Source organism: Syngnathus leptorhynchus, chromosome 21 (genome assembly GCF_054491065.1).
Source record: "Syngnathus leptorhynchus isolate UIUO chromosome 21, UIUO_Slep, whole genome shotgun sequence".
NCBI lineage: Eukaryota > Metazoa > Chordata > Actinopteri > Syngnathiformes > Syngnathidae > Syngnathus > Syngnathus leptorhynchus.
Genome location: NC_141215.1, coordinates 7,376,270 through 7,390,337, shown reverse-complemented (window position 1 = coordinate 7,390,337; position 14,068 = coordinate 7,376,270). Strand labels below are relative to the sequence as shown.

The 14,068-nt window shown below is 57.0% G+C and overlaps 3 protein-coding genes across 7 annotated transcripts; all 3 read right to left on the bottom strand.

Moving 5' to 3' along the window:
- Positions 1 to 107: 107 nt before the first annotated feature.
- mansc1 (MANSC domain containing 1) lies at positions 108 to 3,484 on the bottom strand. Of its 4 annotated transcripts, XM_085902407.1 has the most exons (5): positions 3,060 to 3,128; positions 2,423 to 2,466; positions 2,082 to 2,331; positions 1,860 to 2,012; positions 108 to 1,684 (listed from the first exon to the last, which is right to left on the bottom strand). In XM_085902407.1, the coding sequence occupies exons 3-5, from the start codon at positions 2,296 to 2,298 to the stop codon at positions 972 to 974; spliced, it is 1,083 nt and encodes a 360-aa protein (XP_085758533.1). In that variant the 5' UTR covers positions 2,299 to 2,331; positions 2,423 to 2,466; positions 3,060 to 3,128; the 3' UTR covers positions 108 to 971. The 4 variants fall into 4 exon arrangements, with proteins under 4 accessions (XP_085758533.1, XP_085758532.1, XP_085758534.1 ...); XM_085902406.1 differs by lacking the exons at positions 2,423 to 2,466; positions 3,060 to 3,128 and adding an exon at positions 3,167 to 3,484; XM_085902408.1 differs by lacking the exon at positions 2,423 to 2,466 and having other exon boundaries at positions 3,060 to 3,151.
- A 189-nt stretch (positions 3,485 to 3,673) lies between these two features.
- On the bottom strand, positions 3,674 to 5,488 carry c4h11orf98 (chromosome 4 C11orf98 homolog). Its single transcript, XM_085902411.1, has 4 exons — positions 5,343 to 5,488; positions 4,712 to 4,836; positions 4,500 to 4,597; positions 3,674 to 3,990 (listed from the first exon to the last, which is right to left on the bottom strand). The coding sequence occupies exons 1-4, from the start codon at positions 5,379 to 5,381 to the stop codon at positions 3,893 to 3,895; spliced, it is 360 nt and encodes a 119-aa protein (XP_085758537.1). The 5' UTR covers positions 5,382 to 5,488; the 3' UTR covers positions 3,674 to 3,892.
- Positions 5,489 to 5,967: 479 nt separating this feature from the next.
- Positions 5,968 to 13,733, bottom strand: pthlha (parathyroid hormone-like hormone a). 2 transcript variants are annotated; one of them, XM_085902870.1, is made up of 6 exons: positions 13,382 to 13,733; positions 8,861 to 11,024; positions 8,217 to 8,722; positions 8,012 to 8,112; positions 6,594 to 6,921; positions 5,968 to 6,418 (listed from the first exon to the last, which is right to left on the bottom strand). In XM_085902870.1, the coding sequence occupies exons 4-5, from the start codon at positions 8,095 to 8,097 to the stop codon at positions 6,600 to 6,602; spliced, it is 408 nt and encodes a 135-aa protein (XP_085758996.1). In that variant the 5' UTR covers positions 8,098 to 8,112; positions 8,217 to 8,722; positions 8,861 to 11,024; positions 13,382 to 13,733; the 3' UTR covers positions 5,968 to 6,418; positions 6,594 to 6,599. The 2 variants fall into 2 exon arrangements, with proteins under 2 accessions (XP_085758996.1, XP_085758995.1); XM_085902869.1 differs by lacking the exons at positions 5,968 to 6,418; positions 6,594 to 6,921; positions 8,012 to 8,112 and having other exon boundaries at positions 8,223 to 8,452; positions 8,669 to 8,722; positions 10,943 to 11,024.
- Positions 13,734 to 14,068: the final 335 nt, after the last annotated feature.

Here is a 14,068-nt window from a genome sequence, read left to right as displayed (position 1 = left end):
GTCAATGAACTCGTTGGAGCCAACAGCCATCACGCGATTTCAACGAAAATAAACTGCTTCTGCCCCCCCCCCCCAAGCCCACATTTTCAACGTAAAAACCTATTTGTTGCGCTTTTTATCCACTACAGCAAACAATAGCCCTAAAATAGTCACTTTTCACCACGACACGATTTAGAAATGACATTGCCTTTTCAAAATGATAAAGAATCTTTCCAATTTTAATGCGTACAAGAAGAAGAAACTCTGAAAAAAGCCTTGCTTGATTGGAGAACAACATTAGCTTTGGATTAAACCCAATAGCAGCATGAACAATCTGACAAATATGAGCAAAAAAATGCTGGGAAGTGTCGAGCGATTGAGCCAGTTGCTGCCGCCACCATGTGGTCAAGGTGAGCACTACAACTACTAGGAAACGCTCAAGTCATTCAAGACAACCAAAGCGTCATCTTAAAATAAAGTGTGTGTGTGTGTGTGTGTGTGTGTGTGTGTGTGTGTGTGTGTGTGCGCGCGCGCGCAAGCAGATGGACAACATGCCGGTGCGGGAGGGGTGCAACTAGTCATTCATCAAGAGACAACTGACTGAATCACAAATGACGATTTTGAGAATGCGTTCATCATTTGGAGCCACTGTTGAAGTTCAACTGGTCACATTGCTCGAGATTTCAGCCTCTCTGACAATAAATTTGTCGAGTCCTCCATGAAAAGAGTCAAATCTCCTCTCTGTCAGCAAAAACAATCGTCCCCATTTCGGACTATTTTCTGACGGATGATACGGGGCCAACCTGTCACCCAAGCAGAGTGGATTGTCCGTTTGAAACATGGAAATAAAAGAGTAATTTCTCATCCGCTATTCAGTGGCCTTTCGAAGAAGATGAAACGAACGACAGCAATTCAAGTCCCGCGTGTCGTCGGCGAGCGTCTTCCTGAGTTTGCAGATATTCTCCCCCGAGCAGCGTCCCGCCCTACGTAGATCACAGGTCATAGTGGAGATCGGTGAGCTCCAGCCGCGTGTAATGGCGTCTGTCGAAGGACTCCACGGCCTTGCGCCCGCCCAGCGCCGCAGCCAGTGCCAGCATCAGCGCCACCGCGCCCGCCACCAGGAACGCCACCACGCCGCTCCTCGGCACCCCAGACGAGATTTTGGCGCCGCTCTCCTGGGCCGGCACCTTGGACGCCTGACTTCGCCTGCTGCCGGATGTTATCGGAGTGGCTGTGGTCAGACGTGACGAAGGCGTTGTCAGGAGAGAAGGGCTCGTGCTCCTAGTAGGAGGAGTCACGGGTGCCGCTGAAGGAGAAGGCGCGGGAGGCGGAGTCTTGCTGCTAGGAGGCGGCCTTGTCGTGGTTGTAGGGGACGTTGCAGCAGAGGGAGTTGTCGTCACAGGGGGCGGAGTCGTGGCGCTTGTCGGAGGTGCGCTCGCGCCAGACGTCGTAGGCCGAGCTGTGCTCGGAGGAGGCGGAGTGCTCAAAGGCGCTGCGGCAGTAGTCTTTGGCGCCGCCGCTTGACTTTTTGTCTTCTTGGCGCTTTTTGCCTTCTTTTGCTTTGTCGTCGCCGCCGCCGCCGCCTTGTCCGCCGGCTTGGCGGCAGCCACGGTCACGAAAACGTCGCGGCCGGCGGCGACGGTCAGTGCGGGCGCGCTGGCGATCGAGGTCGCGGTGGGACGGACGGTGCTCGGGTGGATCACACCTGTGCGGGAAACCACAAGAAGAGCAGAACCTGAGCGTTACCGTCCGCTTTCTGAAAGCTCATTGTGGCGGAAAGAGACCCGGATGTCCTTCTGGTCGGCAGGCGTCGGTCGGTTACTTGCGAAGGGGCGGCCATCTCCCGAGACGCGATCGGCGAATGCGTGCCAACTTGTTACCTTTGAAGATGTCGAAGGTACGGACGCCGGGCGGCGCCTGCATCAGCGGACAGTCGCGCTCATTGGGACAGTGGTACAGGAAGCAGTTGTCCTCGCCGCCGCCGCCGCCGCCACGCTTGTTGCTATTAAACACGGCCACGTTGCACTTGGCGCCTGCGACGACACAGAGACAATGAGGAGGACGGCGCCGCCGCGACATCCAGGTGGAGACGTGGCGCTCACCGGCTTGCACCCGCTGGGAGCAGCAGGCCAGCACGCATTCCTGCTCGCTCTTTGCGGATCGGGCGGCGGCGGTGACGCCGGCGGAGGCGAGCGCCGCCCTGGCATTGACGGCGGCGCTGGCGTGCTGCCGGGAGAAGCAGCTCTCGGCTTGGGAGCGGACGCACGGCGGGGCCAGAGCCAGGACCAGCGCCAGGACCAGCGCCAGCGGCCGAGTCATGGCGGAAGGCGGGCTGACGGCCTTGTCGCTCGTCTGCAAGGAACAAAGTGCATCGAGGTCAACGTGAAGCACAACACACAACCATACATATGTCGCTCGCCAGTTATAAGACAAAAGGAGAGACCCAATTCGATGGACTGGTCGCTAGACTGCCCAGTCTGGAAGCGGCTGACGGCAAAAAAATTTCACGAGTCAAGGCAGGCGGGCAGGGCGGGCAGGCAGGCAGGCGGGCAGGCAGGCAGGCAGGCAGCCAGTCAGCCAGGCAGGCAGCGAAGACGCGGGCAGGTGTCACTTTGGGCTCAGGCCCACTCGAAAGACCCGACGGTGACCGTGAGAGCCAGCCCGCGAGGCAACAAAAGCACGCCAAAGAGTCGTCAAATTTGGAAAAACACGTGCAGACCTGGCCCGTCAATTTCTTCTAATCGTTAGCGGGACCTTTGGCGTCCAAAGTGCACAAGGACGCGCGCTGACGTCAGCGCGAGCACCCGGGTGGACTTCGCATCGAGCCGAGTGATGGCCGTCTGGGCCGCTCGATCCGTCATTCTCGTCGCTAAGACTAGCGCAGCAGCGAGCACGGCTCGCTCACCGTGCAAGCCAACTCCAAAATGTTCGTCCGCCTCTCGGAGTCTTTGTTCGGCGGACGGTGACGTCACCCGCCTAGCCGCCATTCTTCGCACGGAATCAAACGGCGAGCGAGCGAGCGAGCGCGCGGTCGGTCGGTCCCGTTGCTTGACGTCAGTGCATAATCTGACGCCGCTCACCGCTTCCGTCCGCTGGTTCGATCGCTCCTGGTACCGCCAGACTCCGGCGCGGCGCACACGCCCCTGTCCACGAAAACGTACACACACACACACATACACACACACACCTGCCGGATGAAAAGCTGATCGTCCGATTGGGTTCAGTCGCCAGCCGAGTGGTCCTCCCTCCGCAGGGGTGAAACAGCCAGGCGAGCCGAGCCGAGCCAAGCCGAGCCGAGGCCGCCGGCAGCTGCTCGTCTTACGGGACGAAGAAGACGAGGAAGCTCGCTGGTTCCGAGCAGATGACCCATTTTTGGCTTTGTCCTCCGGGAGGGGGAGGGGGATGCAAGGGGGCGGGGTGCCACACGCTCGCTAGCTCGCTCGCTCCCTCCCTCCCTCCCTTTTCAGGGCTGGAATCCGTTTGTTTGAAAGTTCTTTTTCATCGTTATTTGGGTCTGACTTTGATTTGGTCTATTCTTGCCTTAGCGACGGCTTTCTTATCGTCTCCTCCCTTCATTTATTTCCGTCAGACACACTGACCTGCGTGTATGGATAGATGGATGGATATTTTCATCTGGATGATTTGAATGATGTCTGGTTTTCGTGCTTTTTTTTTTTTTTATTCGAAATTGCACCTTTGCCAAGCCACGCCCTTCCACTCCAGTCTCAAGTCAAACAATGGGCATGAAATGAATGCGTGGAACACTCACGTCAAATGGACTGAATCCACTAAAAGGCGCGCGCACAGAACAACGGACGCAAAGAAAAGGTCCACTTTTTTTTTTGCGACAGCCAAAAGAATGGCTGACTTGTGGTGCCTGAGCGCTATTCCCGCGGCAAGAGAGTCATTTGGGTTATTGACAGTCATGGTCCATGCTGACGTCCTCGCAGGCTGGGCTGCTCCTTTTCTTCCTGCGTGCCTTCTTCTTTAGTGGATGAGCTGCAGCTTCAACTGGCCACACACACACACACACCACATTTGTATGGTTACTAGAAAGTGAAGGCGTGGCTCCCCTTTGGCACCCCCAAAATGTCCAGTTTCCATGCATGCCATGTTTTTTTTTTTCCCCCCCCCTTCAATGCAGTCACAACAGGAGCTCTACTGGAAAGCAGGCCGGCCGGAGTAACAAGAGGAGGCAGAGAAGGTGCCCAAGCCAACTTGGGGCCATTTTGGGCATTCTGTCGGTTCACAGGCTCGACATTGGCTTTGGGGCGGGGCTCCCGCCCGTCCATTTGGCTTACGACGCGGCTCTCGTCTTATTTTCTCCCTCGGTGCGTCCCGAAGGCGACTGTGCCGACGAGCGCCTCTGCGGTCCACGTTAGCGCCGTTAGCATCTCCTCGTCGACTCCCGCTTGTGACGAGCGCAGCCGGTTCGCCGGCCGGCTCACGGTAGAGAGAGGAGAGGACGCGACGGCACGCCGAGCGAGTCGGGGATCGGTGGCCCGATCTGAAAAGCTCACCTTCCATTTGCGCTTTGTCCTTCTGGAGGTGCTGCAGCTGCTTGATGAGCTTTCGCTTCTTCTTCCCCGACAAGGTGATGTTGGCCCTGGGACTCGTTCTGCCGAAAGAGGGCAGACATTTTGATTGCGCATATGGTGGACGCGCCCTGAAAGGCAGGCAGGCAGGCAGGCAAGCGCTGGGCTGGGCTGGGCTGGTCTGGGGAGCGACTCACTTCCTCTTCCGGAGGTGATGGACGGTGATGAGGCCTCGGTCCAGCACGGCGCCCACGATCTGACTGCGCTTCTTCTTCTGCCGCCCCAGGACGCGACGGCGCTTGAACAGCTTCTTGCCCAAGTCCTGCAACAAAAACACATTTCTTGGGTGAAATCACATGTTGATAAAGATATTTCAGCTTGTGCGTGGTAAAAACCGAGGTCACTTGTCCAACATGACATCACATTTACTCTAATCGACAAGAGCCAGCTGCCTATGTGGAGCCAGCCAGCCAGCCAGCCAGCCAGCCAGCCGGCCCGGCCGGCCAGCCGGCGAGGGAAGTACAACGAACGAAAGAAACATTTGTCCCAAAAAGCAGCCCTTTCATTGCATCAGGCAACTTGGCGTCTTTTTCCTGACAATGAAGTATTATTTCACAAGAGGATCCTCCCTCCTTTCCTTTTCCCGAAGCAGAAAAACTGAAAATCAAAAATAAAGCGACGCAGCGCAAGTTCAAGCTCAAGCGGCGATAAGTTCCTCTGTGCGGCGTTAAGGGGTCCGCAACTTTGAAAGTCAAGCAAGGTAGCCGCCCGGGCCGGCCGGCCGCGCGTTCGAGTGTGCCTTGGCTGTTTCTGGCCGAGCTTTCTTACCGTTTTGGGTCTGTTGATCTTCCCTCCGGGTGGAGACATGCTGCCTGCCGCTTGCCACCTGCTTCCGCTTTGTCTTGTTCGACGCGGCAATCGGAGGAAGGAGGGAGGGAGGCCGCTGCTGCCATCTGCAGGTCCCGCCAGGCGTTGCCACGACAGCTGTCGCCAATGCTGCATGCATCAGCAACACGCGCACCTGATCGACGGTGCACTATTGTCTTGATTGATTGATTGATTGATTGATTGATCGAACATACAAACGGTTTCACATGTGAGAGAAAAAAAGAAGAGGTTTGCTGGAGGTCAAAATGTGTTGTGATGAACCCGAACTGCATAGAATTGATTGGAAACAGACATGTGAACGAACATTCACCTCGAACGCTTTGGATCTTGTATGTATGTCGTAATGTAGTCATGAGTGACGCAATATGGGCGTCTGCCACGAATTACAAATATCTTTTTGAACAACGGAGTAAAAAACCGTACAGACTTTTCACATGGGTTTGCAAACTGGTTTGCGTGCAGTCTGTGAGCCGCATTATTTCCAGGCTACCAAAAGTCTGGAAGTTGCACGGAGAAAAAAAAAAAACAAAAAAAAAAACTCAGGAAGATGGCGTCTCGCGTTGGTTTGTGTCAGTGCACGTCCACGCCGATGTCTCGGTCGCTCCCTCCGCCCAAGTGAGTGAGCGCGCGCAAGAGACCACACGGTGACTCGAGTGCAGAGCTTGTGTCAAACGTTTAATCTCAGTGCAAGTGGCAAAAGCAAGCGCCGCCAGGAGGCGTCATTGACACAAGATCAACTCCAAGTCAAGCAAAGACCAAAGTCAAGTGACTTGCTGGTCGGTGTAAAGTGCATGATGGTGGAAAAAACAATCCAATAAATACAACATTCAAACCAAATAAATTACAACACGCGGGTTGGAATCAAAAGAAAATCTTTCATTTCCACGTCACTTTCTACTCTACTGCTTTGTATTTACACAATAAATATCCACGTTGTCTTTCCAAACAGCAAGACGACTGTTTAGGGGTCCGCCGCGCCGCGCCGCTCCGCGCCGCTCCGCGCCGGTCGCAGGCACCTGCACATACAAACACACAAAGTTTGTCAGACCAACCATTGATAATCACAGTGTTGGAAAATATGCTATTGAGGCTTGATTGACATTTGGGAATCCCAATGATGTTTGCTGCCTTTCCCCCATCCGGTCCCGCTTGTTGGAAGCGAATCCAGTTGTCTGGAACAATGCGACTGACCTGCGTTCAGAGCGGCTTGGCCTGGGCCCTCCTTTTGCGCTTGTCGGCGTCCTTCCGCCTGCCGGGGCGTCCTTTCTTGCGGCGCTTAGCGTCCCGGAAGCTCTTGTGGGTTTCCTGCGGCAGGTTGGTGGCCTCCCGCTCCTCCGGCGACCAGTCGGCCGCCAGGCCCTTGCTCGGCGCTGCCGGCGGGGCTTTGGAGAGCGGGAGCTGACGGATCTCGGCCGTGTGGACCTCGTCCAGGAGCTCCTGCAGCCACAGGCGCCGCTTAAAATCCTGCAGCGTGCGGCCCTTGTCGTGCATCAGCTGCGCGTGCGTCACCGATCGCCGCCTGCCCAAAAGCAAAAAGGCAACGGTTGGCGACCACAATGCTGCAACAGGAAGGGCCCAGCGGCCCGATCCCGCCCCGCTTGCTTGCTTTTGCAACTCTGAAGCAGGACATCGCTAGTCTTCCTGGTTGCATTTGTACAATTGAGTTCAACTCGCAGAGGAGCGGCGCCCTTGTCATGTCACAATCTGAGCAGAGCCACTCGTTCTTGTTGTTGCGCTGAGCGGCCAGCAGAGGGCGGGGCTGCGCCGCGGCCAGACGCTGGTCCCACGGCCAGACGTTTGTGCCACTGCAGGCGCAGAAGATCCGACAATAACGTCCGCTCCGCTCCGCTCCGCTCTCTCCGCTTTGATTCCGTCCAGATGGGCCGAGGCGGCGCTCTTCTTCTCAGGTCTTTTTGGGTTGTTGTTTTCCTTGCTTTCCTTCTGTTCTGCTTCTTAGCGCTGTTATCTTTCCCGCCGGCCGGCCCGGATCGAGTTTCTCAACTGGACTCGGGCCGCCGCCGCCGCGCTCCTAAACAAACAGCGAGGGCGAGGGAGGGGAGCCTGGGAACCCCGAGCCGGCGCACTCCAAGCACACAAACAGCGGGCGGGCGGGCGGGCGGTTGGGCAGGCGGGCAGGGAGGCGGCTAATGCAGCCGCCCGCCAGACACGTTGGCCGGCCTGATGCAAAGCAGATGAGCGCCCGCATGCAGGGGCCCCCATGTGCCGTGCCGCGCTGTAACAGTGCATGCATGCGCCGGCCGCCTCCTCCATATACATGTCCACGCGCAGGCGTTGCTGAAGAGCGTCTCTTTTTTTTCAAAATAGTTTCAATCTTGCAAAATAAAGACTTTGTTGTGAAAGCCTGTCTGAAACCAACTTTCGGAGATGTGGACCTTGATTTCTTGGGAATGCCGCTCGGTCTAGTGAAGTGAAGCAAGCGCTTTCTTCCCATTTTGGACCTTTGTTGTCTTGTGCAATGCGCATTGACTTTTTCCTTGTGAAACGGGCCACTTGGGCTGCACCAAATTCTTCAGAGAGTTCCCACACGCAAAGGTGCGTGCGCGAGCGAGCGAGCGAGCGCGGAGAAAAAGGACGAGAGCGCAACTTACGTTCTGGCGTCGGCGGGTCGGGCTCGGCCGGCGACGGGCGAGCAGAGCAGGAAGGCGGCCAGGAGGAGGGTGCCCACGCCGGACATGTCGACCGCGCGTTTCTGCCAACGAGAGATGAGGAGCTTGAGCGAGCGAGCCAGCCGGCCGGCCGGCCGGCGCAGAGAGCGCTGAGCCGAGCGAGCCAGCCGCTCGGCAGGAAACTTACATTCCCTCGGTGGACGGACGGAGTCACAATTCAAAAACAAAACAAAGGCAAGAAAAAGTTCCAAGAAAAAAAAGTCACAGAGCAGATCCCAAAAGGTGGTCTTCTTCCTTTTCTCGTTGCGCGTCGACTCGAGCGGACTGCGTGCGTGCGTGCGCCTGCTTCCAGATGTTGCGCCGATGCGGGAATGCCGCGAGCGGCTCCGGGACCAGCGGGAGGGCGTTGGGCGGAGCCTTGCACTGGGGGCGGGGAGGAGGGAGGGAGGGAGGGAGGGGCTCGATGAAGGCCTGCGCGCTTGATGCGTCCTCACCCTCGTCCGTCCGCATTCCAGGTGCTTCCAAACGATCATCTGTTTGACTTCCAAAAGTCGAGCCCTTCTGTGACCCTTCCAAAGCCAGCCAAAACGCAGCAGGACAACACACGCACGGCTAATCTGCGTGCTTGCACGGCATCACCTTGGCGCTGGTGCTGGCTGCTTTGTCAGGACGGAAGGTCGCCATACTTGACCTCTGCAAGAAGAAAAAGAGGCGTGTGGCGTAGGGCTGGCTGACAGGCGCAGCTGTGATGCTAATGACGCTAATTGATGCTGATGATGACGTCGCTATGGCCAGCTGATGATAATGTTCGATAACGACCAAGTGACTCACCCGGCGGCGCGCTCGCGATCATCAGTACGTGTTACTTCATTCAGCAGCAGCGCCGCCGCCGCCATCATCATCATCCCGTTTACGCTCGCACGCCTTCAACTGGAAGGAGTCTCTCATTTTCCTCTGGTGGACATCAAACATGATTTGAAAGAACGCTAACGTGACGGCGCTCCTCGCAAGGGCCTTGCTCTTTTTTACCGCCATTTGACAATTATCCAGTCTTCGACTTCCTGTTTGCGTCGTCGTGGAAACCATTGCAGACACTTAATCCATCTCGTCTGCTCTTTGAAGGATCTTTTTTTAGCAGTGTGGAAAAAGAACACTTGGGACTGCTTCATCAGCGCCAACGCACGCGCCAACGCACGCGCCAACGCACGCGCCAACGCACGCGCCAACGCACGCGCCAACGCACGCGCCAACGCACGCGCCAACGCACGCGCCAACGCACGCGCCGCCACCGAGAGAGATGTCGTCCTCCCGCTGAGTCAGCGCCACTGCGGTAGAGGAACGCGACACCTTTGCGCAAACACACGGAGGCGGGCTCGCTAGCGCCCCCCCCCCCCGAGGTGGGTGTCTATGAGAAAGCCAGTTGTCCAGGTTTGCTTTGGACCCCCGCACGAGACGCCGCCAACTTCTACGAATGGAGCGGAGAAAGCCGTGGCGGCGTGACATCGCAAGACGCCCTATACTTCCCACACGCAAGGGCCGAGAGAGCCGCGCGCGAATGGCTCGAGTGACAAGAGTCTGACAGACGACGGGCCAGACGTGTCGCCGGCTAATTACCTAACGTTTGTGGTGCGCTAACAAGCTAACAAGTTAAGTGTTGCGGCTAGCCAAGCCGACGCTCAAAGGATTCGCACCGCGCCGCGCCCCCGCCGCCTCGCTAACGGCTTCCAGAACTGTGGAAACTTCTCAAGGCTGAAGAGCGCCTTGGCGCTCACAGCAACAGTGTGCGTGCGTGCAAGCTAATGACTTTGGCTGTGATAGTGTGTGTGTGTGTGTGTGTGATCGCTTTTGAGAGTGCGTGAGCGTGAGAGACAGACAGACTTTGTGCGTCTGCGGTTGTGTGTAAGATTGCGTGTGTGCATAATAGTACGAGCAATAGTGTGCAAGCGTGAGTCAGTGAGTGTGCGCGCTTACCCTGCGCATGCAAGTCACACACATGGCTGCCAATGAGTCTAGCGTCACGTTTCTCGCGGGCGCGTGACGTGAGCGGCGACGTGTCGGACTTCCCGCGACGCCACCGAGTCCAACAAAGCGGCCGTGCGTTTGGGGGAATTCCTCACTCAGATTGCAACCCCGCCGTCGAGGCCTGGGATCAACATCGACACGGTGACTTTTCGCCTCACCTTCCCGTCACCCGGGAAGCGGCGCAAAGATGAGACACGGACCGTTTGAGCGGCGGCTCGCTCGGCTTAGCAAGCTATCGGTTGCCGTGGCGCAAAGTAACAACCTTTCAACAGCAACTCCGACAGCACAGCGTGCACGCGCGATGTCACGCGGGTCTGGAGAAGCCAAAAAGGCCGTCCGCACGCCGTCGCACCTAATCAAGATGTCTCCAGCCGCCTTGTTCTCACACACAAGCCACAATGACAATGTGGCACATACAGTGTGACGCTCTGCGCGCTAAAAATAAAAGGCTCTTTTTCAAGCATGTGGCTTTTAATGTCAGCGTGTTCAAGTGAGTTTCTTGTTCACAGCTTGACAGGAAACCACAACACACGCCTCAGTGGCTGTAACGCCATCCAGGCCGGGGGGTGGGGGGTGGGGGGGTGACTCATTCCAATAACATGCTAAGCGGCTAGCCGGCAGCTAAGACGTAGCTTGTCGCTTCCTGCCTGTCCAATTAGCAAAGAGGAAGCATCAGGCATCCGCCAGAGTTCAGTTAAGAATTTGCACGGTGGGAGATTCCCAGACGCCATTTATTTTGGGGGGGGGGGGCATTCGAGGACACCACCGGCCGACCGGCCGGCCGGCCAGGGCGGGAATTCCACCGATCCGGGAATCATCTATTTTCTCCTTCTCCAGGTTATTTTTAGCGCACGCTGGCTCCGAAATGTGGGCCACCTGGGCTGTGCTTACCTTTGCGGCATCCCGTCGCAGCGGGCGAGCGCCGTTTCCGGCGCGCGTGCCTTCCTTTGGCGCTCCAGAGTCACGCTTCACTCTGAAAACACAAATAGGGGACAAAAGTTTGCAGAAAAAGCCAAAGGCCTTTCTTCGTCTGTCAGCATTGGGCCCTTGTTTGCCCATCTGATGAGTTGCGGAATGGAGACGCGCGTGGCTCCGAGAGAGAACCGCAAAAGGCACGCATGCCGGTCAAGAAAGAAACGGAGCGGATGCCAAAGGCGAGTGACAGGAGGACGGCCAGGTTGTGGGTGGCACATGTTGGAGATCAACAAGACAAGTAGAAGCGGCAGAAGAATGTTCCGTCTTCTGCGGTCTGGCTCTTTATTTGGAGAAGGAAGGTCAGGTGTTCTTGTTTATTGGGCCACCCAGGAGATGCTGGAGCGGGCGAGCGTGTCACCGGCGCAGCCGCCATCTGGCTGCCGCTTTCCCCCTTTTTGGCCTCTCCTTTTGCTTGCCGGCGTTTCCGCCCCGCACCGATAGACAAGAGCAAAAGGGCGGCGCCCCGCCCCGAGGTGGAAACATTCCGCCGGCGTGAGCTCAGAAGCCGGACGCTGGCAGGAAATCACAGCGGCGGTGTGTTGTGATAAAGATCAGCGGGATCGGCGTGAGCATGAAGATCCCCGTGTTGCCGCTCGTTAGCCTAGCTTAGCACCTGCTCGACGTAAACAAAGCCAAGGTCAAAGGCGTCGGAAGGGTTCCCGCCCCGAGTGTGAGAAGAATGCGAGCGAGCGAGCGAGCGAGCGAGCGAGCGAGGCTCCTTGGCCCTTCAAAGTCAGCCTAAACAAAAGCGCCTTGGCCAACTATGTCCGTTTCCACCATTGCCTTTCTTTCCCATGGCTTTCGGGGTCGTCTTTTCTTTTCCGACACATCTGCTGCAAAGATGACAGACAGAGGAGCCGGGAAGACCCTCCCAAGAGACCACAAAACGGCAGCGTGGAGCAACAAGGTGGGCATAAAGTCGAGCGCGCTGCACGGCAAGGCCAAATTGTCCCTCGACGGTGACACCGCTTCAAGTCCGATCATTTGAAGGCTTCTATTGCAACGAGCCGCAAGGGGGCGGCACTCGGCAGGAGAGGGCAAAGGTTGAAGGGTCGGCGTCCCCCCCCAGCTCCAAGTGCAGCCAGGCGTTTCCTACCATCCCTTTAGGATGGTTGATCTTTTTTCTCAACTTGTTTGACTTGAAAAACAAAAGCTTAAGATTGTTGACCAAGGTTTGACAGCGCGCTAAGGAGCGGCGCTAATGTAGGCAAAGGTCACGTGACTCCCGCAAAGGCGCCCTCGCTCCCAATCTTCGTCAGCCGCGCCCCGGGCGGCTGTTAGCAATTAGCCGGTAGCCCGCGCGCAGCCGGGATGTCACTTGAAGCAAGGGGAAGGAAGGTGACAGCGTGACGCTCGTCCGCTTCCTGTGGCCGCTGGGACGACGTCGCCGACAAACGAGGCAGGTAGCGTGGCCTTTTCAAAAGCTGACCCATACACAACAAGTCCGCTTTTGGGGACGGTCGGGAGCTGCAGCGTGCTTCTCCACATGCAGCTTGAGAAGCACTGTACTGGTTAGTGAAGACTACAAAAACAAAAAAGGCGCTTTGGCTGTGCGCTCCGATCTACATTCTGTCCACGGCGCCCCCTGTTGGGCATCAAGCTTGGCGGCACACCACTTAGCCAGCAGGCTCCGCTTCCCGTTTTGGCGCGGAAGCTCGTTAAAGCCCATTAATCGTCTGCTAGCTAATGAGCCCGTCGGGCTCGCTTAGTGTCACGTCAGCACGCACGTACGGCCGGCCGGCCGGCCTGCGTTCTCAGCACGCACGTACGGCCGGCCGGCCGGGGCCGGCTTTCTCACGCCTCGTCGCAGCCATTTTCCACACCAATGAAACACTGTCCTCCGCAAAAATGCCACGCCAATCTTAACCGTCCTCCCGGCAGCCATCTTTCACGGGGCGCCCAGACACGTCGGGCATCTTGCCCGTCCATATGTCGCATGTGGGGGGAGCGCTTGCGTTTATTTGGGTGGCCCCGGGTTTGTTTTTAAGAGCAGCAGGGTGCGTGGGGGCACGTGTGTAAAAGCGTGAAGGTGAGGAAAGCCCGCCAGCATTCCTTCCACGTGGGTGCGTGCGTGCGTTTTGGCGGCCCAGGTGATGAGCAACCGCCGCTTGGCTCAGATTGCGTCCGAGATGTTGTTCTTGGGCTCTGGACCAAACCTCGTGAGCAGCTAATTGACAGTTTGGCCTTTTGACTCAGTTGCCTCGACAGCGCAACGGAGCAGAGCGACTTTATCTTTCTGGCTCCGCCCGGAGAAGAACCTCTTTAGGTTGGAACCGCCGGCGCTAACGGCTTGCACTTTTGGAAGCGCCCGACGGATGGTGACGGACAGACGGACGGACGGACAACAATACTTACGGGCGTATATTGTTTATCGGCTGCCAACATTTCCGGGCGGAAGAGGAGGCGCAGAGGTCCGGCCTTGGTTTCTGTGCACGCAGCCACAGGAGCGTCAGCTTGACTTTTAGCTTCTCCATTTCCACCCTTCCAAAACATACAGACGCACAGTGTCTTTTCTTTTCTTATCACAAAAGACGATTAGGAGAGCAAGTCAGCAAAACGTCACCCGAGTGGCGCCGAATCCAGCCGTCCGTCTGTCCGGCCGTCCGTCGGTCGGTCGGTCTGCCCGGCGGCAAAAGTGCCTCCCCGTTGCACAAGCGCGTTGAAACTTTGATGTGCCCGTCGCTTGCAGACGTCAAGCACCACAGTGTGGTGCGTGAGCGGTTAGCAACTCCTGAAAACACAAGCAGGCGACAGGCAACACTGGCAACGACAAGTCGCACAAACAAACAGCCCAGGTGGCTGCACTTCAAGAGTTGTCCGCGAGGTGTCAGCGTTTGACAAGATGACAAACAGGTGTCGTCCTTCGTAGCTGAAATCTTTATTAAGGAATCCATTTGTTTTGGTCTGGTTTTCATAAGAAGTCAGTAGAAAAAGTGAACTACTACGTTGGCATGTCAAAGACAAAAGACTTCATCTACTGGCTAGTGGCGCATTCCCACCGCGGCGAGGGAGGGGCCCACGAGACAAACTATTGTTGTTGCT